Raw genomic sequence first — 21,775 nt, 5'->3', positions numbered from 1 at the left:
AAGTTGTTCACTAGGAGGGTGGTGAAGCACTGGAATGGGTTACCTAGGGAGGTGGTGGAATCTCCATCGTTAGAGGTTTTTAAGCTGCGGCTTGACAAAGCCCTGGCTGGGATGTTTTAGCTGAGGTTAGTCCTGCTTTGAGCAGGAGGTTGGACTAGATGACCTCCTGAGGTTCCTTCCAACTCTAATATTTTATGATTCTATGATCCTGGAGAGCCTGCCTGGAGAGCCCTGGGACTTCCAGAACTTTCAGGCTTCTGGGCTCCTTGGTAACTCACCTGGCAGGGGAAGGGTGGAGGGAGCTCAGGCTTCCAGGCTCCCACCGGGCTCAAAGCTAGGATTCCCAGGCTCCATGGGTGGCCTGCTCCCCAGCTGGCTGACTTTCTGTGCTGCTCTAGGGAGTGGGAGGGCAAAGCCCTTGGCTTCCCAGCTCCCTGAGCTACCAGGAGCTAGCAGGTGATTGCTGTCTGGGCTGCTTGCCTGGTGGGTGGGCTATCTGGCTCTATAACTTCCTGACTGGCTCCCTGGGCTGCTCAGAGGTATGCTGCTCAGCTCTCTGGCTTCCTGGGTGGTCAGCTCCATAGGTGGTTGGGCTGCCTGTATCTCTGACCAGCTTGCCAGCTGGGGAGCCAAGGAGGTGGCTGGATATTCAATTTTGGGTCTTCCAAAACGGCTTTTTACAAAAATTTCTGCTCTGGGGGAAATTTTGTATTTCTGACTTTTCGTTTCTCTTTTTTCAAAAATGTGACATTTCCTGTGGAGCAGAAATTCCATGTCTTGTACAGTTCTGCAAAACATTGCATCTCAGCTGGATCTTGGTTAGAAGTTTTACATCGCAACTACAGGTTTTAAAAATTGCTTTTGAGAAATACAATTACAAAAAATGAACATTGCTGCTGCTTTTGCATTGTATGCATGCTATCGAAGACCATAACAGTTACAGAATTTAGGAGTAGATAGAAAAGAGTACTTACGTGGTACACATGATCCAAACTTATCAGGGAATTCAGATATCAAATCATCATTGAGCCGATCTTTTATAGGACCCAAAATAATAACGGGTCTGGTATAATTAACTGAACAACAGAAAGGAAAGAGATATTCAGATGAAGACTATAACTTTTCTTTATTCTAACAATAACAACATCAAATATTTACAATAATTCACCAAAACTGATTTACTGCTCATAGGTCTGGATTGAAGTTTTGGAAAATGTTAGATGTGCATTTACAGTAATGAATCTGCTTTTGTTATGTGTAAGACAGGCACTATTTTGAACACAAGGTACTATTCCAGAGCTCTCAGATGGAGCAGACCTTTGCAGCCAATGGACTGCCCCGGTGGCACATAATGACTATCTTTTGACAAGATGGCTCCTAGATGCTATCAGATGAACGATGTCATGTGAAATGGGAAGGACATGGTGGGCTAAATTCTCCAGTCAGCTACACACCATCACAGTGAAATGAACAGGGTTGCACCAGTATTAGACCTTGTGAAGACTGGCAGCAGCATGTAGGGCATGCGTGGGTACCCACTGCTTTGAAAAGCAGGCTGCCTCCACACTGTGGTGTGTTGCTACTCATGGCAGTGAAAAGCTTTGGCACGAGGAAGGCATCTGGGAAAATCTCCAGCAGCGTGGTGCTGCCGGAGCCTTTTCCCACTGCCTCTCCCCTGCCAGAGCCTTTCTCTGTAGCAGGGAGTCAGCAGAACACAACACTGCTACAAATAGCAATGTAGAGGGAGGAGGCACTGCTTGGGCATGTGGAGATTCAGGCATATCTTTACTCACCTAAGTAGCGCCTCACTGTCTACACTGCTATTTATACCTGTGCTGCAGGGGTATGTGCTGTGTATTTTCTCTGCATGCCCCATAAGGTGTGTGCAGTGCAGCTGTACCACAGAGACAAGGATTTAGCCCTGAGGTTTTATAATCACAGCAGAGTACTGGCATTGTGCAGGATAACCTACCACGGGTAGAGGCTTATACTGGGAGGGAAACAGCACTCTCAGCTTTGTGGTGAAGCTGAGAAAATGCACAAAAACTCAGTATCATATTCACTAACAATGTATTCATTAGTAGACGCCACCCTCCACCCCTGGAGCCAGAACACTGCGGGGAGACACCAGAGGGCAGTAGGTTCCATGTGGTGTCCCCCCACCTCCCATTTGTTGTGTCAATAGTGGGCCATGTAGACTTTGAAAAAAGAAACTGCAAGGAGGAGCTAGCTAGATACGAAAGCCAGGAGGAGACTGAAGGACACCGACGATGTCATCTGACGGCTTCCTGCAGTTTGTACTCTGGATGGTCTCTCCCCGCGCTGACTGACTGTTAGCTCCAACCCCTCCTGCCTTCTCACTCATGGTCTCCAGCCCCTCTTGTCTCCTTTGTCTTTCCATCTAGCGCAATGGTTCTCAACCTATTTACCACTGTGGGCTGCATATGAAGCTCTCTACATGTTATGTGGGTCGCATCCACACAATACGTACACTACCTGTAAGGCCCTGAAGTCATCACTGCAGCTGTGCGCTGATTGGGCCACAAGGTTGAGAACCACTGATTTAGTTAATCCCCTCCCAACAAACCCCAACAAAAGGATTTAAGACAGACAAAACAATAAAGAAATACAAATCCTGGCACTAACATGACATCTGTTGCCATCACGTTATTCACGCTGTTTGCATATTGTATCCCTTTCCCTACACTGTGTCTGTCTTGTTTATTTAAATGGGTAAGCTCTTTGGGCAGGGGCAGCACCTGGCCCAACAGGGCCCAGTTCTCAGCTGGCCCTTTGGCATGATAAATAACAACAGTAATTATAGAAGAGCAGGTGAAACTTACTTTCCTGTCTTGTGACAGGTTCATAAGATAGGATGCAGTCTTCCTGTCCCCCTGATAAGAGAAGAAAGAAAATAAATTAAGGCTGACAAGCAGCACTTCGCATATTAAAGATTTACGAATTGCTCCATACAGAAGTCAGCTAAGGGTCAGTATTCCTCTCTTGCACTGCTATAACCTGAACCATTCCAAAGTCCCTGGCAATTTGACGGCAGCTTTTCCCAGCATTTGTTTAACTTGTTAATGCGGAAGTTATGCTTTTTCCAATATACAATCTGGTGGTATCTGTGGCAATGAAGCTTCTTTTATAGATCAATGGCTGTTCATCGGAATAGTGCAAGAATTCAACAGAAAATTTGTTCCTTGGCTGCTTATTATGAGGCCTCCTTAAATGCCACTGGAAGCATTTTCCCCTCTGTTACGGTCCTTTTATGTGTCTGCAGGGTATGCATCCGGACTGGATAAGTTACTCCAGGGCCACAGCAGCCCAAAATCAGGAGAGCACAAAACTGGTTTATAGCCATCTGAGCCCCCTCTCCGGCTGAGCTGTGAGTTTTATGTTGCACCTTATAGAGCAGCAGCACAAACATCTTACCCCGCTTGCTGATATATTTGGCAACTACAACTAGATTTAGTCACACAAACCAAACTGTGGCTGGTTAGACTAACATGTGGCATCCTCAGGAGGGCATGTATGTATGGTGTAAACCCCATACATTCAGGACCAGATAACACTTGTCCCTGTATCTATCTGTCTGAGGTATTTCTATGACCAACCCTATTACCAGAGCATCTGAGTACCTTGCCATCTTCAACATACTTATTCACACAACATCCTGTGAGGTAGGGAACAGAGGTACAGTATGACCAAGTGACTTGCCCAAGGTCACACAAGATATCTGTGGCAGAGCAAGGAACAGAGCTTGGGAGTCAGAATACGCAGGCTAACACCCTACCACTGCACCCTTCTTCCCTAGAAGAGACAGAAGACCCTTGAATCTTTAAGTATCAGGCACAATCCCAAATTTTGCTCTTCATGAAATGAGTGCTTCAATGTGAGGGCAAACTTCATTTTAGTTCCAAAGTTACCACTACTCTATACATATTTAGTGCCTTTCTTACTTTTGTTGTGGAAAATTGTGTATATCAGAAATGCAGACATTGAGGTTATAGCGAGAGGTATTTACACTAGTTGGAGGATTTCCTTGACCTATTCAGTTTCCTGCATGAATAACTGTGCCCCCTCTCACTTTGAGTCTTTGTCACGCATTGTACCCTACGTTTAGGGCTGGGCAGGCTGAGCGGTACAGTTTGGGCTGGGGCAGGTTTAAATGATGATTTTTCACTTGGGTTATTGCCTAGCTATGACACAGCATCCACTCCCCTGATCTAACAGGGATTTAGTTTCTTAAAACAATTCCAAGACCAATTTAGAAATGGGATAACAGTGGATTTTGAAAAGAACTATTGGTTTCACCGAACAGGCATGCCATCATTTCACCTGCTGCACTCAAGTGGGCCTGCATCCCCTTGAGGTATGTTGCATCATCACAAATACAAGAAAGCTTGTGCCTGTGACAAGGAGAACTTTTGGAAAAACAACTTTTTGACACTCGGTTATTTTAAAGTCTCTGATGTGTCTTTAGACCATAAAAAATGTATGTGCAGTCTAATTCTCTCTCTTCTCTACAGCCTAAGGCATATTTTAGGGATAGAATTATAACCAATGAAAATAAGCAGATGTAGGTTTTGCTGTCCATTTCACCCAGGGCCTAGTAGACATGTGTCCACAGCATAAAACTGCCACTGTCAGCCTTGGTGGTGGTAACAGCAGAGAATGAAGCCGGCTCTGGAGACAAACAATCCTCTCATCTCATAGTGGCCCCTTATGTGACATTCTTGCCAAACTGAAGTTAACGGCAAAGCTCCTGTTGAATTCAGTGGAGCCAGGATTTCATCCAATGACTGAGGAAGTTACTTGGGCATGTGAACAGTTCATTGGAAGTCAATGGGACTACCCAGGTGTCTCCAGTTTGGCACCTTCCTGAATTGGGCCCAGAGGTAGGTTCCCCAAGACCAGAGTTGAAGGCCACTGGGCATGTCGATTGGGAAGCTCACACCACATTTCTTAGTATAGTTGTTGTGTGGATAGTGGGCTTCAGTCAGCAGGCATCTTACCTGAGAACTAAATTCCTTCAAAGCTGGGCGGGGCCAGAATATCACATAAATCTTGGAGGTCTTCAAAGGCTGATGTGGACATCAATTGTAACCAGATGGCAGCTAGTAATAATGCCTACTCAGTCAGTACTAAGGGACTCTGAAGCAGTCTTTAAAGTATTTAGCATAACAAAGAGCTATGGAATTAATCAATAATGGAAACACTATAACCTTGCAATGGCTTTGAGATGTGATACGTTGAGTAAAATTCAGTAGGGCAGAGGGCTTTATTTACCATTTAACTAAGCCTCAACACCCACATTAAACGCATGGCATCTTTTGCTGGCCCTTTTCTTATGGAAGTGTCTTACATAATTTAATGGAAAATGACAACCTTTTTGTAGGTTTTTAGAACCATCCTTTATACATTAAGCCAGAATTATATCCCTGCTACAGAATTTTATAGGATGGTTAAAAAAAAGAAACAAACAAACAATCAAAAGGATCTCATTCACTATTAAACTAATTGTCATAGAATCCTATTCAATTTATCAAGAACCCTATTGACTCAATCACCTAAATTCTATAGGATTTTCTACTTAGGTGTGTGCATGGAGTGAATTTAATCAATTAAGAATAAAAAGATAAGTGAAGAATAATTCAGAGGTTGTTATAACTCATAGGTTCTAGACCTGGATGTTGCAACCCCAAAGGAGGTCACAAATGGATTTCAGGGAGTTGTCACTACTCTCCCTTTCTTTATGGGTAGATGAAGGGGAGGAGGGTCACCAAAACATTTTTCTGTTGTAAAGTGGGGGTCACAGTATGGAAAAGGTTGAGAACTACAATCACTGTTTTAATGGACTTGCATGATAGAGCTATAAAGGGAATCCAATAGGAAGAAGGCAGATTGTGTTCATTAAATAAGTAGTATTAAGCAGACAATTTAAAAAATATAATTTAGCTTAAAATTCATAGTGATTTTAATATTCATGAAAAATACCGGATTGACAGTAGTGGGGTCCCTTTATTTAATCTTTTATTACTACACCTGTAAAATACACAGAGATGGGCCAAAACTGGAACCTATCATTTGCACTCTTTCTAATTTTTGAACCTGCCCCTGGAGTTTTGATTCCAAACTAGATCCAAAACCAGAGAGGGCCAATTATCCTGTCCCGATCCATTTTAGTAACTATACAGAACACTTGAGTTATACTCACATGGTTTATGATATCTCCAGAAACCCACTCTAGCCTCTTAATTCATAGTCTTGTTTTATTTATACAGTCTGCTTCAGGTAGGCACTACCCGCTCTGACAAAAAAATCCCTTCCTTGGTGTCTCAATTTACATAACAATACAATGTTTGTACTCAGATTATGACATTTTTCTATTGTGGCAGTTACAAAAAATTGGGATTAGGGATTAAGCAGGATCCTAGACAGATAGTCACAGCGATTTGAGAATTAATGTAGGATTTACAAGTCATCTGTGACTATTACACATGTGTAAACTCTATGCAGTTCATGATGAGGTTTATAAACAGACTTCAAGAGCAGGACAAAGCTGGGGATAACATTATAGTGGCTCTCTGTGTGAGTCAGAACTGGTCTAAATGACATACTCCACTTCATAGCCAAACAGCACAAGAATGTTTTAACTTTTTTCTAACTATAGAAGTCTCATAATGTTAATTACAGATGTGGTCACGTACAGAGGGTAAACTATGGTCCTTAGTGCTCTTCCTCAGGTGCATGAATTTTTCCTTTTCTCCCTCCCTCCCAGTTTTAACCAAATATTGCCTCTTTAGTTAATTAGTGCATTTATGACCAATTATGCAATTAGGCTAAATAATTTAGTAAAGCATGTGCAATTTCTGGTGGCTGTTGGAAAAACCCTTATTGAATTGTATGTAAATCAGGTATTGCACAGGTGCAAGAGAGAGGTTTAAAATTACAGCCATTACAAAACCACCTTTTGGAAAATCAAAAGCGATTAGGCCACATCAGGAATGAGCTCCTCTAAACTTGGTTTGAAAAAAATCAAAATGGTGGACAAGTTGGAGAGAGTACAGCGGAGGGCAACAAAAATGATTAGGGGGCTGGAGCACAGGACTTATGAGGAGAGGCTAAGGGAACTGGGCTTGTTTAGTCTGCAAAAGAGAAGAATGAGGGGGATTTGATAGCAGTCTTTAACTACCTGAAAGGGGGTTCCAGGGAGGATGGGGCTAGGCTGTTCTCGGTGGTGGCAGATGACAGAACAAGGAGCAACGGTCTCAAGTTGCAGGGGGGAGATCTAGGTTGGACATTAGGAAAAAGTTTTTCACTAGGAGGGTGGTGAAGCACTGGAATGGGTTACCTAGGGAGGTGGTGGAATCTCCATCTTTAGAGGTTTTTAAGCTGAGGCTTGACAAAGCCCTGGCTGGGATGATATAGCTGAGGTTAGTCCTGCTTTGAGCAGGGGGTTGGACTAGATGACCTCCTGAGGTCCCTTCCAACTCTAATATTCTGTATGAGTCATAGGGCTCCTAAGAAACACCTGAACCTTTGAAATGATGTTTGATTAGATAACGCAGAAATAGCTGGATGGAAACTAATTACAAGAATAACTTGCTTCTATACTGAGATTTATATGCCATATTACTGCTTAGAGGTTGACTTTTATTTTGTAAAGTGGAGCCAATTCTGCTCTCAAATGTTAATTTAATGGGAAGCGTAAGTAACTGACGGTAGCTAGTCCTCACACCTTTTTATTAGAGTTCCCAGTTATGCTATGTAAGCTTTTGCAAAAGAGTTAACGTTCTCTCTGTGGAACAAGTTAATTGCAAGGTTGGTCAAAAACTTTCTGTTTCATGGGGGGGGGGGGGGGTGTTTTGGCAGAAAACTGGGTTTTTGCTTTTGAATTTTTTTGTGACATGCATCTGCTTTCCAGTGAAAATTTCAATTTTGTTGTCAGAAAAAGCAAACACTGACAACTGAAATACTTTGCTGAACACTAAAATATGTTGATATTCCAATTTTCCACAGAAACAAATATCATTTTGACCACTTCTATTAATCACTTTTAAGGGTACCACCTGGACAACATTAAGACGACTTCATTGCCAAACTTTCACAACCATACCGATGGTTTGGATTGATTCTAAGAGCGACCAAGACATAAAAAAATGTGAACACTAGCAATGAATAGCGTCTTTTCACTGATTACCCATCATGAGAAGCAAAAGTACGAAAAACATAAAGCCATAGCCAGAATTGTACTAGAAAAATATAGACCATCTTGACTCAGATTGTTCTGTCCTGCTTCATAGGGAAAAATGTGACAATCTTGCAGGTGCTCCCCCCCCCATTTCCTGCAGTGCATTTGCCACCCTCTTGTAAATAGCTCTGTTTTCTTAATCTCTCAGTTTTCTATACACTATACAGCGTGTGATGTGCTGATTGTGTTGGGGAGATAGAATGTGGTGGGGCAGAAATCACCTTTCTGTTTCATTTGATTGGGAACCAGTACGGAACGGGCATGCTACAACAAATGAGACACAAACAGCAATGCAGAGCCACTGGGTTCTCCAGAAATTTTCTATTTGCTCCTCTAATCTTTACAAATTTCAGCTCAGAGCTTTCTTTTTTTCCTCTTAGCAGCTTCATTTTACCAGCTAGCAGTTTAGAGCCAGATGAGCTGGCAAGTCAGCGACCTATTTTACTGCACACTAGTAAAGTAACTTGCATATTCTGTCTGATCTCACACACACATTTGCCTTCTCAGAGTCCTCATCTAAATCATAATGGCAGGCCTGTTGAGGAGCCTGTTTACAACACAGTTGGCTCCAAATGCAGTTAAAGCAAAGTTCTGTTGATGAGGCTGTAGCCCCAACTACCCAGACTCTGGTGGGAAGCACAGAATTATTTGCTGTGTGAGACCTTGTTTCCACTGGGAATTTGCTTTTCCTCCTCAGCCAGCTTCTAGTTTTTTCCTTTTATTTAAAAAACTGTCGGTAGGCAGGGAGGAGTGTGCCCATAAGATAAAAAATTGTATCGTTTAGACAATGGGTACAATTTTCAGAAGTGTCTGTGTGAATGAGGCGCTGACCCATTGATCTTCTATGAGACTTGGCTGTTCTAATCACTGAGATGCTTTTAAAAATGTTACCCTATGTCATTTTGCTCTCAAATGGCACCTAGATTTCTTCTTTCTTCCCACCAAATCTGCTCTTTACCCTCCCTTTATTTCTCCTCATGAGTCCATGAAAATCAGGGCCCTTTAAGGTATTGTAAATTGGGCACCCAAAATGGATATTTTCCCTGCCTTCTTATGCTTTTCTATGGATTAGGCCCTTGACTAGAGGGCATCTTGACTTGGCCACAAAGTCTGCCATTTAAGGTAATGGGATTTGGTGTTGAAGAAGGGGAGGGACCGCTGCTGAAGATCAAGAGTGGCCATGGCCTGATACAAATTACCTGCATTCCAGGTAATGTGTGCCAGAAGTGATGGTCCTCTGCCTCCTACCAGTGAAAACGAGCTGCTCTACATTGTGTCCTGGGGATGTCCAGATACATTTGAACTGGACTTCTTCAGACTGATAGTTGCTCTGGAAGCCTTGGAGCTCTCGAGAGGCTGTGTCAACTACCCCTGAGGCCACGGCACGCCTGGGCTGCATAGGAATCTCATGGCTAAACTACAGGACTCAGCTGTCAGCATTTCCAATCAGAGGAAGATGAACATTTGGATGCACTAGAAAGCCGTGACCCTGGGCAACCACACAGTCCCTCTAAGAAGCATGTAGACACAAAGGTCACTGCTACCTTAAGCATAGTTGGTATTTAGCAACAAGTAGATCTGGCTTTTTGCACTGGCCTAAAAAACCCCATTTATCTCTACTTTAAACGTTTCCTAATGGTGTTCTGCACCTCTGCCATTTTGGGGATTAGTCTCATTTGGCTGTGGCACTGTGGGAAGTTAGGGCTCTTTCCACGCGAATCTGATGACTATTTCCCATTACACAACAAAAGACACTTGGGGCAGGCATCTGTGCCCTGACAGAGTCCTCCCTGAACCAGCGCACTAGGTCAGAAGCAAAGAGTGAAATAACACCACTGAAGTTCCCATGAAAGGCTGGCTTTGTCTCTGGTCACCCTGCCTTGATGATGTGGGTAGCGAGCCATTGATACTGTGTCCTGTATGCGCCTCTCCCCGTGCCTGCTTGTGGTTAGTCGCTGTCTCAGGAGCAGGGAAGGAAAAACTTTTTGGTGTTAGTGAAGGGATTTGAGAGCCAGCTAGGGATGGACTGAACTAGACAGGGAAGTAAATTTGCATGGAAGTGTGCTATGCTGGTTTGGCAGGGCCATTTAGCATTTGTATGCCAGCCAGGCTGCAGCCGACACATCAGTGTGACCATCTGTGAGGGTCATTTCCAAAGCTCGGGTATCAAAGTTGCTGGCTACCCAGGGCTGCGTGGTCCTGTCCTCAACTTTCATGTAAGCATGGGCTGATGAATCATTAGCATATGCAAATTATCCCTCTGGGCACAAAACCCTCGATTTTACAAGGCCAATTGCTCTGAGCAGCCTATCAGGATCGCTTTGTCTGCTGCTAGATAGCCAAGACTTCCCCACAGTGGGGTGAGAACCCTCCCCTCATCACCACCATCACCCATTATCAGTTGTGGGAAAGACCCGGCCCCAACCCCCATGTCGTCTGGGGTGGCCCCAGCCAACTTTATGCAGTTGGGATGCCCTCAGGGCAAGATGAGTCCTACCCTCTTCACCCAGGACAGAGGGGAACTGTAATTTTGCAGAGAACAGCTGCAGGGTCTGTTGCTGCTTCTGCCTCCTTCTCCCCATTAATGTCTCACACCCTGCCTGCCCCTCTCTTTCACCCCTAAACCTGCACTCATGACAAACATCTACATCCCCCACCACGAGCTAGCTACTCTGGCCCATGAGGCAATTTTGAAAATAGATGATGTGCACCTGCCCCAAAGCCACAGCTACAACCCAGTCCATGTCCACACCTCTGCCTTCTGTGCACGCACACTAAGCCTCTTCAACCATCCATCTGGAAGCCCTATACGTGCTCTCACTTGCACCCTGGAATAAGCACATGCATGGGAATTTGAAAATTCAGCCCTAACGCACTTGCCAAAGGTCACATGGAAAGTCTGGGACAGAAGCAGGAAAAGAATCTGGGCATCTTGACTCCCAGTCTTGTGTCTTGAGCACAAGACCATCAATCCTTCCCCAATGGAGGTCACAGCAAATATTAAACTGGATTTCAAGGGGATCTTCTACAGTCTTAATGTGCCTACAATTTTCTTGTGGCTCTGGCAATTGCTTTCCAGGGAATCATTTTCACAACAGGAGAATAAAAACTAGCCTTCCATTTCTGAATGGCATGAAAAAATCTATTTTGCTGAAACAAAGCAGTGTTTATTGACAGTAATTGACTGTTACACACTATATCAACCCGTAACTATGTGGTAGGAAACCAGCAGTTACCTTAAAGTATACAGGTACTTAACCCAAGACAAGTGCTCTGTGATTGGTGAACAACTACAAATGCTAAGCAAATGGCTTGATGCAATCAAACAGAGATCTGGAAAGTGATTTAGCTTCTTGGTAACCTTTTCTCATACGGACAATTGTGTCACGTTTTAATTACTCAGTTAGAGCTTTTTTCACCACCTTCTGAAAAATGTTTTTGTTGTCTCAATATTTCAGTATCATTAATACATACAGGGGGAGTGAAGTGATGCAAATGATCCCCATCATGATCTTGATCCTGCAACCTGATTTACGCAAATGGACTCTGTGTCCATGACTTCAAGGGGACTCTGGCACAATATAGCGGTTCCTCTCCAGGGCTCAAAATGTGGGATCATGGCTTCAATTTGTAAAGAATCTTTGAGATTCATGGTGAAGTTTCCAAATGCCTAAGGCCCATCCTGCCTTTCTGAAGATGCAATCTGCACTTACAAAACTGACACCCACAAAATGAACTGCATCTTCAAATCAGAGAACTTGCCTCTTGATTTCTTTATTTGCAACTCAGGTGCAGGTGCAGAAGTGCTAGTGAAATTGCAACTGCATAAGCGAGGCTGCCCTTTTGAGAACTGGGCTCTTGTGGAGTAGTTTTCCTTTTAAAAGAGTCATCAAGAAATGCCGTGATAATTCTGAGCCATCCCTGCTGAGATTAAATGACCCAGTACTACCCCCAAGCAATCTAGATTTTCGTAAACCTTCGCAAAGTCAGGTTTGGTTTCATTTCCCAGAAAGCATTCAAATTAACAAAACTCATATTCATTAGCTGCATAAATGATGCCATTTTTCTTTTACAATTTCGTTCCCGAAATATGGTTAGAAATTTGCATTTCAAGCCATTTTCTCAATAATAATCTTCTTTTTTAAAGTTAAAAAAGAGCAGCAAGGAGAGAAAAACAAAACAAAGCAAGCAATGCAACGTAAAGAGCCCCAAATGAAAGCAATAACTTACTGTAGCTACTTTCGCTATCGCTGGCATTAGAGGAAACATGTTCTGCAAGAACAGTACAGCAAATTAAAGAACATCACCAAGCACCACAAAGCAGCTGGAACGTAAAAGATTTGCCACATTCATGCAAAGGAGAGTGTTCAGAGTGGAAGTTAGATCAGTGCAGCAGCTCCATCTGAAAATCTCAGATAACTCATACCGTTAAGACGAAAGCTTTATCTCTTGGTATATTAAGAAAGGGGCGACACATCTGTGGCTAGTAATGTCTCTGGCAGAAGTAATTCTCCCCCTTGATGAAGTGTATAAAGGCACAGTGTCATCCTAAACATCTGCATTCCAAAATACACTGCAATCCATTCACACTTCCCTAGATAGGCTAATTATGCAAAGACCTGGGTGTTTAGACAGATTATTCTTAATTATGAATAATGTGTATAATTAATGCACAGGAGCTGTCCTCATTACAGCTAGAGCTCTTCTTTCACCCTTTGTGCTGGTCATTAGTCATTGTGCAAGGTATCTTAGTCAGGGTTTGCCAATTAATGTGTTTCACCATTTGTTTTATTTTTATTTAGAGCTCTCTATAAAGCAATAACATCAGTTACGAAAATAAACAGGGCTTGTTGGAACCCTTTTCAGACAGTACTGGCAGATACCAAGATTCATGCCCTCCAGATTTTGAGGGGGGGGGAGAGGAAGGATCTCTGACAGACCAGTATGGATGTAGCCATAGGAACTTACGAGATACCATCAGGGTGCTGACCTGTGGTCCAAATAGTGCAGTATCCTGCGTCCAGTACTGGGTCCTTCAGAGAAAAGTGCGAGAAACTCCATAACAACACCCCCACCCCGGAGACCTCAACACTGTCTTCCAGAAATAACTTGCCTGCCTGGACCAAGGGGAAGGAAGCTGTGTCTGGAAGAGTTAGGAGTGGGACCAAGAGAGGTGGTTTACGAAGAGGCAGTTGGTAGGACCAAGGGCTTTCCCTTTGGACGGCCAACAACCGGGTAGCTGTGGGCAGATGTTCCTGGGACTCAATACAGGCATGAAGAACTTTGTACAAACTCATCCCATATTGGAGCTTGGGTTGTACATGTGGACATCCAGGGCTCCTACATTTAGATGGGGTTAATCTTTTGATCATGAGTTCAGACATTCAAACATGGCAGGGAAAATCTGTTGCTCGGAACATGGAGGATGGCAGCCAACTGGTACTGCCTCCCTACCTGCAGCTGCCCCATAGCCCTCCCAGTGATATCTAAGAGGTCCTGATAACTGTTGCTTTTTGGTCTGCTAATGCTCATTTACCTGGGTGGAGGGATGGGAGAGAGAGAGATGATTCCCCCTATTCCCCTGAAATTGGTAAAAAGTTAATATAGACCCCTATGGGGGGCTCAATTGCATCCTCAGGTCACACAGCACCATTAAGGGTGGCGTCCTCTTTCGAGAGGATGCCAGCTCCTAGCAGATGCAGATGGTACAATTGGCATCATGATCTGTCGTCACTAATTTTGGGTGGCTCCATTTTTGGTGCCCAGTTTTAGAGATGTGGACTTTATTCAACTGGTGTTTTAGATGCAAATCAAGTCCTACGTGGGTCTAAAGCTGGGCCCAAAAAACTGAGCCACCCAAAACAAGAGGTCACTTTTGAACATTTGGGCCATGCTACCTATACAGCTACCAGGTCTGCTCCACCACTGGGGTTTATAGTGTTAAGCTAATGAACATGTGGCCTTGGGCCACTTTTTCCAAGAAGCATCGTCAGCTGCACATCTCCTTGGCAAAGTCTCCAGAGCGCAAACAAATTACTGGGGAAGACTATTAGGAACTGTCAAATATTTCTGTATTTTTCATTTTTGATGGACAAGTCTGGGCAGCTGTTGGCTTTAACAGGAAGGTTATTGACTGAGCAAACTGCATATCAGATCAATCATAGTCTCATAATGAGATGTGATTGGATTTAAAAATCTAGCTCCAGGACAAACAGAATGTGCTTCATCAACACAATGTCTTATGCCAATATGCTCTTCAAACGAAAAGCAGGTGCTGTATGTAGCCTGCATCCACCACAACATAAACTAAGGCACAGATCATGCCCTGCTGTGGACAGAGCCATGAGGAGACCAAAGTAAGACTTTGCAGCCTGAACTCCTATTCCATCTGTGTGAGTGGGGATGGGGTACTGAAAATCACCGGGCAGGGAGCATAGCTGGCAAATGTCCTGGAATCCACAAATTGGGGCATCCATGGACAGCCGAGGCATGGAAAGACCTAATTCCTTCGCAATACTCCCTATCTCCTATCTAAACATATGCGGCCACTGCCTGCCCACTTGCAGCTGGCCCATACCCTCGCACTAAAGGGAGGCAACTCACAGATGTTAATACTCCCCAGAGAGAGAGAGAGAGAGAACAAGAGGTATCAAATTGACATTTTATATGGAATTATCAAGGCTTCTATTAACCAATAATCTATAATCCATAGTAAGACTGTGTACCATTACAAATGATGTGTTAGGTTAATATACATGAAGTTGGGCTGGGGTTGCAGGGATCTAGAATTGTGATGATAGTGAGAACTATCTTCAGTATTATCAATGGAGAAACTTAGCAAATTGTTTGCAACCACAATAAAATGGCATATTAGGGAGACCTATCTTTTTTTGGGCAGAGGTATTTAATAGGAATCAGATGGATTCTGCTTCATTTTATTCAGTGCAGAGGGGAGCTACATGCATTGCTATTACGCTTTCCTTAAGCTATGTTGCACAATATCTGCTCTTCAAGAGATAAAGTTTTCACCTTTAAAAGGAGAAAGTCAACCATTATATGACTTAAAATGTCAATTAAAAAAATCCAGGCATTTGATAATCTCTTAAAATGTGTGCATGAATGTGCATTTTTGTAATCACAAGCACATACAGAACAGTAGATGATGCAGTGGCAACATTCACATACATTTTGCCTCAATCAATCAGTGCCTTAAGAAAAAGAATAAGCATTGAAGAAAGAAAACAGCCAATACGCATGTAAGTAATATTATTACGCTGGACTTATTCAGGGCTGGATACAGCATACTAATGTAGCTAAGTATATGGAGTTTAGTTGCAAATAATTTATTTCATTCTATACAGTTTCTCTGGAAATAAACTATAGGAAACAAATTATTTTTGAAGAATCAGCTGACAAAGTGCTGCATACTCTATGACCAACTCATACCGACTCCTGAGGCAGGATCACCGCATACCAGAAAAAGAAACTGAACAAGTGTAGTGACAAAGGATTGGTCACTAATGGTGACACGGATCTAAAATTAGTTATGGAGAAGTTATGCAAATGGTTTCTTCCATTAACATCAAGGTACTAATCTACAATCTGGCAAAGTAACAAACACTCCCATGCAAAAAGCTGAAAATGCAGAAGCAGTAGCATAAAATAATTTTCTATTGCTCTTTCCAAGATGTTTAACTTTCCCTTCATATCAAGATGGATTGTTGCTCAAAGGCGCATTCTAGGCAGCCAGTACACGTTCTAGATACGCTACTGTCTACAGAGCTGCCATAATGGGAACAAAAACATACTGTCAGAAACAAAAGGTGTTATTACATCAGAAGTAAAAGTGTCTCTTTGATACACTGTATGTTATTTAATATTGTCATGCAGAACAAAACAATTGAAACATTTTTGGTGCATTCACAGCTGGGTAACAAATAAAACTCTATCTTGTGCATGCTGGGAATGGAAGGTCCTCAGAGAAGGAACAAAAGGCAAAACAAAAACAGAACACCAAAAAAAAAAAAAAAAAGTTGAAGTGACCATTCCTGGGAACTTACTCAGAGTCTTTGTTCCATAACCGTCGTCACCTAATCCGGGGATGTCCTGCACGGAAGTCCCCAGAGAGAGCAATGAGAAAGGAAGAACAGCCGCAGAAGAGGAAGGAAGAAGTCAGTGGAGTTGAAATGGATACTACCATGACTGACCATGCTGATGGAGCAATCTGGATCCCTGCTTTCTCTTTTTGAAACAACTTTAAATCCATATTCCACAGGAACGTTCCCAATGAAAAAGACAGTGACCATTATGTACTCTCCGCTGCTACAGTTAAAGAAAACCAAAATCAAACAATCCTTAGCGGATCAATTTGCAGGGAAAGAATATTCAGGGAGGGGAAAAAAAGCTAAAATTCTTCTGGTATAACACCAGCATACACGTTAAATTAGGCTGGGTACTCAGAATATATAAGGTAGGCATGCAGTTAGTGGCCAGATTCTACCTAGAGCATTATATTTAATAAATTCCTTTAACTTTACTGTTTAAAATTAGAAGCACACTGATGAGAAATAGAAAAAGTCACTGAGTGTGGTTGTTAGTTCAGAATTAACATACTCAACAGAGTGATCAGTGGTAATCAACAAGGACATTAGAGCCATCCAGATTAAGTCCAAAGAATAATAGACACAAAAACGATACTGGAATGTTTTGGGGGGTTTTTTAAAACCAAAAATAAAAGTAATGTAATAATTTAAAAGAAATTGATTTTGCATCGGTTTGGGCCAGTTCTGGATTTGAATATTTAATCTAGGCAAGAATTGGATTTAAAACAACAAAAATAATCAGGAAAATTGAAGTGAAAGGGAAGATATTTATACACTGAACTCTTCCAGCCAGAAGCCAAGGTCACTGCTTTATCTTACTCTGAAAAAGATGTTTCAAGGGAAGGGAGCACCAGCTGGATCCAGACTGCAGTCATACATTGGTCACAGTAGTAATATCTCACCTGCCTGCCTTTGCTGTTGGTTTGCCTAGATGTGTGGGGGTACCGGTGTCATGCGTGTTACCCATTTTTGTGTTGCATGTGACATCATCTCCAAGAGATTACTTACGTTCTGGATCACTTGTTTCCTGCTCACTCAGCTCCTTGCTCTTGTAGAATGGGAACTTTCGTGAAAAGATGAAGTTCTTTTTACGCTTGTCATTGAATGACTGTGAAGGAGAAAAGGCATGGGGCAAAAACAGGGACGTCTAATTGTTGTCACACTCATGCTGACAAAACAACTAGTTTGTAAAAGTGGAGAGAACTGTAGTGACTCAAACCAGTCAAAACCAAGTGATTGCAAAGAATCACAAATTCATCAAAAGGGTTTGCAGTTTAAAGGACATAGTCTCTTGAAAACTGATCAGTTTTATTATAGATGGGCTCAAACCACAAACTTCAGATCCAGATTTTGAAACTCCAAAGCTTGGGGTTGTTCCAATAAATAGTTCTGGTTCAGCCCATTGCAACAATAGTATTCATTTACAACATTTGGATCCGAATCTGATCGTGGATTCTGATTTCTCTCTCCCCCATCCAAAATTCATGGGTGTTTGTATCTGGGTTTTTGGTTCAGCCCTCTCCAGCACATGTCATCTGAAAAGCGTTGAGGACCAGCCACTCAAATTGAAGTCAATGGGAGTTGTGAGTGGCTCTGTATATCTCAAGATCAGACCACTGGTCTTTAATCATAGTAAATTCTGCCCTGAATTAATTCACCATCTACAAAAGAACAGGCTGTAAAGGAGAAATTGAAGGGATCCACAGTTTCTCTTCCGGCAGACATGCAAGTTCAACTATGTGCCAATGAAAAACACCTTTATTTTTGGCAACTGTTTCAAATTCCATAATAACAGTTTTACTTTCCCTCATAATTTTGAAATTTGTGAGGTACAATTCAAAGACTTGTTCAAGTAATCTATGGGACATTACTTTCATTTTAGTTTGTACACCATATTCAATCATTAATCTTGGTGTGTATAGCTTCGTTTTATATAATGTAGTAATTGAATTCTGCTGCTGTAAAATATTTCTTAGCAAATTCAGATGCATATCGTGCCATAACTCTGCATATGAAGATTTAATACTTAGCTGAATGGCATTTTGTGTGAAAAGAGGTGTTATTTTTATAGACAGCTGTAAGGGTTCATTACATTATGTTAAATGGTAGCAGGATATAGCCATTAAGAGCCAATTTCTTCTAATTTCATTTAAGCAAATAATCCAATTTCTTTGGGATGTTTGCATGAATAGATGAACAAGGATTTGTTCCTAAATATACAATTAAATAACTTTAGGGGCTGATAATATAATTTGTTTTGTTAATAACATGGAAGATGTTTTAGAATATGATTTCTAAAAGATCTGAAGCCAAAAGTTTTAACTACTTAAAAAAACCTATGAAAATAGTTATTTTACTTGTCACAAAAGTTTCATGCCACTTTTACATTTCAAGCATATTTAAACTTTAGTAACTGAAAACAAAAGAAAAAAAAATACACATGTAGAATAAATGATCCACGCATGTCTTTCAGAGTATGCAAACATTCAACTTGAAATTAATATGAATGTCATGCACAGGTAATACAGACAGCATGCAAATTCAAAACAATGCAAACATGAAACAAAGCCAGAGACTAAAAATATGGACATGACGGATTAAAGTAATTTGTGGGTGAAAACAGGGTCAACATGCAAATTACATCACTTAAATGGCCTGCAGGGTAGAATGGAAATTAAAATGTGTTTTCTGTGATCACTTCTTTTATCTTTCCAAAGCAAGGAATGTAATTTGTTAACATTTCCTGGGTTATGAAAATGTTGTTTGTCATGATTAATCTGAGTTTGACATAATAATATATAAACATCACACTTTTAAAGGAAAAAAATTATCTACGCAATAATACCTCATAAACAAAGTGGTCTAACATTAGTCATTTCATTTTCAAATGCCTTTTCAGTTTGGAATTAAAGAGAAGATTATCAAATTGGCAAATAAATATGCTGTGGCTCTTAGAGACATTAAGACAAATCACCATTCTAGTTCACATTTATAAATGATAACCTCTTTTTGAAAATTATTCCCCCCAAGCAAAAACTGCAACAAGTACATTTCAACCAGAAAAGTGTTGTCATTTTTACTTCTTATGCAATATAACATAGGAAAGCTAGAAGTTCATGCTTCGTAGCATATTAGATGATTAGAAAAGACTGCTTTCTCATAGAGAAAGTAAGTATGGTGTTCACTATGATATTAATTAGGCACAAAGCTTGCTTTCTGGCTTCAAGAAAAGACATGAGTATAAAAAATGTGCTATCCACTCTTGCTTAGCCAAACAGCCATTATATGCTCAGTTGCTTAGTATCTATTTTGGATTTAATAGCTTCCATGTTGTGACAGATGTTCAAATAACTGTACCAGGATAATACTATAGGCTATTTGGCCTTAAAGAATTTCCCTGATTTTTCATGTCAATAACATTTCTATGATCAATGTGTTTTTCTCTATAAGGAGCAATAATGCATATATTATTTACAAATTATCTTAATACATTCATGTAAAGCTAAACAAAACAACTAATTTTTAACTTAGTAGATGGTGATAAACATTGCAAAACCCAGCCTGACATTACTCTGACAGCTACGTATCAAGAGAGGTCATTCTGTTTTAGAAAAATCCTTCCCAATAAGCAACTGAATCACTCTTGAACTCAAGTTTCTTTGCTAATAAGTGTGAGTCCATATTCTCTGTAATGTAGCTATACTGTACTGGTATGAGAGACACAGTCTTGATGTAGTCTGTGTTCTGTATCTTTTCCAGGCTAGCTTAGTAGATGGGAAAGGCTTTCTTTTAAAGATGTTGAAGAAACGCCATTGTGGCTTCCAGGCACATTCAAAATGCTTTCTTCATATTAGTATCAGGTGTGGCTTTTAGAACTGGAACACATACTCAATATCACCTTTTCCCTACGTATTATAACAACACTTTGCCTTTCACCTGACAGTCAAATTGCTTTGCAAACATTGTCTCAGAAAATCCCTGAGAGAGGTGAGCATTACTATACTCATTTTACAGGGTCCTATGGCTAGAACAGTAGTCCGGACTCTGTGATCCTGTGTGAGCCTGTGCAAGCCACTTAGCCACTCTGTGCCTCAGTTCCCCATCTGTAAAATGGGGATAATAGCACCGCCCTACCACACAGGAGAAATACAGTCAAGATTCTGAGGTGCTTAGATACCATGGTGAAGGGGTCCATATAGGTACGAAGCGTGGTATGGCTCTGCTTTCTTTCCCAGACCTAGGGAAGAGCTCTGTGTAACTTGAAAGCTTGTCCCTTCCACCAATAGAAGTTTGTCCCGTAAAATATATTACCTCACCTTCCTCATCTTGGGACCAACATGGCTACAACACTGCATATAGATTTTTAAAGGTATTTAGGCATTGCGATAGTCTTTGTTGCAATGCCTAACTGATTTAAGACCTTACGTCTCACTTTCAAAAGAGATTTAGGTGCTTAGGAGCCTAAATCCCCTAAATCCCCCATTGGTAGTCAATGGACTTTAGGCTCCTAAATGCCACATTCCTTTTGAAAATAAGACATAGGCTCCCAAATCAGTTAGGTGTTGCAATGCTGAGTGCAGCAGTAACTAAATACTTTTAAAAATCTGGTGCTATGTGACTTTTCTTAGTCAAATAAATGCCAGAGTTGAGCCCAGAACTAGGCATCTTGACAAACCTATTTCTTGCTCTAACCACTAACCTAGACAACTCTTATGCTTATGTGCATTCTCTATAAGTATGTCTTCACTTATGGCGGCAAATTTGCTTCCGTCAGACCGATCTATTCGTATCGAATGAGACATTCAACCCTATTGTGCAGGCAGTGTCTTGGAAACCTTGAAGGATGGAGCCGAAATACTCTGGCTTCTCTACAAGCAAGGCAATATCATTGGCATAGTCTTGGTCAGTGAACACTTCTTGATCAACCTTGATTCCAATGTGTGGAATGGCAAGTTCTAATATCCAGTCAATGGCTTAACAGAATAGTGCAGGGGTGGGAATATGCCTGAGGCTGTGTGTGAAAGCTGTTAACCAATGTGCATTCTCGCACTGGGACTGGCATGAAGATTACACATCAGATTTAGCAGAACATCTGGAACAGCAGCTCTTTTCCCGGTAAGCCAAAGTGCTGACTGTCAAATGAATCAAAAGTTGCTTTGATGTTGAAATATACCTGATGTTGAAATATGAAGTGGACAATTAAATTCTCAGTACAGCTCAGCCAGAGGCCAAAGGGTTAGGACAGAGTCCATTGTCGACCACCCAGCAGTGAACTTGATTGCTGTGGGTGCCTGGTCTGTTAATGAGTGGCTGCATTCTACCAAGCAGGATGTGAATGAAGAACTTTCTAGGGCCTGATTGCAATGAGACCAGCTTGCAGTTGCCACACTCAGTGGGAGATCCTTTACACTTGTAT

General features: G+C 41.6%; 1 protein-coding gene across 3 annotated transcripts in view; it reads right to left on the bottom strand.

The window, feature by feature from the left end:
- LOC137166958 (disks large homolog 2-like) overlaps positions 1 to 21,775 on the bottom strand; it is a 623,160-nt gene that overhangs the window by 13,105 nt on the left and 588,280 nt on the right. For 2 of the 3 annotated variants that reach the window (XM_067568887.1, XM_067568895.1), the window contains 3 exons: positions 17,368 to 17,467; positions 2,844 to 2,894; positions 975 to 1,076 (listed from right to left, as the gene is read on the bottom strand). In XM_067568887.1, the coding sequence (XP_067424988.1) occupies positions 975 to 1,076; positions 2,844 to 2,894; positions 17,368 to 17,467 (253 nt within the window). Of the gene's footprint in view, positions 1 to 974; positions 1,077 to 2,843; positions 2,895 to 16,317; positions 16,364 to 17,367; positions 17,468 to 21,775 lie in introns of all 3 variants that reach the window. The other variant, XM_067568902.1, reaches the window with a different exon arrangement.

The sequence above is a fragment of the Emydura macquarii genome, unplaced genomic scaffold, assembly GCF_026122565.2.
Source record: "Emydura macquarii macquarii isolate MOO-44397 ecotype Brisbane River unplaced genomic scaffold, CSIRO-AGI_Emac_v2 contig_318, whole genome shotgun sequence".
Classification (NCBI taxonomy): domain Eukaryota; kingdom Metazoa; phylum Chordata; order Testudines; family Chelidae; genus Emydura; species Emydura macquarii.
Note: the sequence above shows the minus strand (reverse complement) of the source record. Positions and strands in the feature narration are given on the sequence as shown.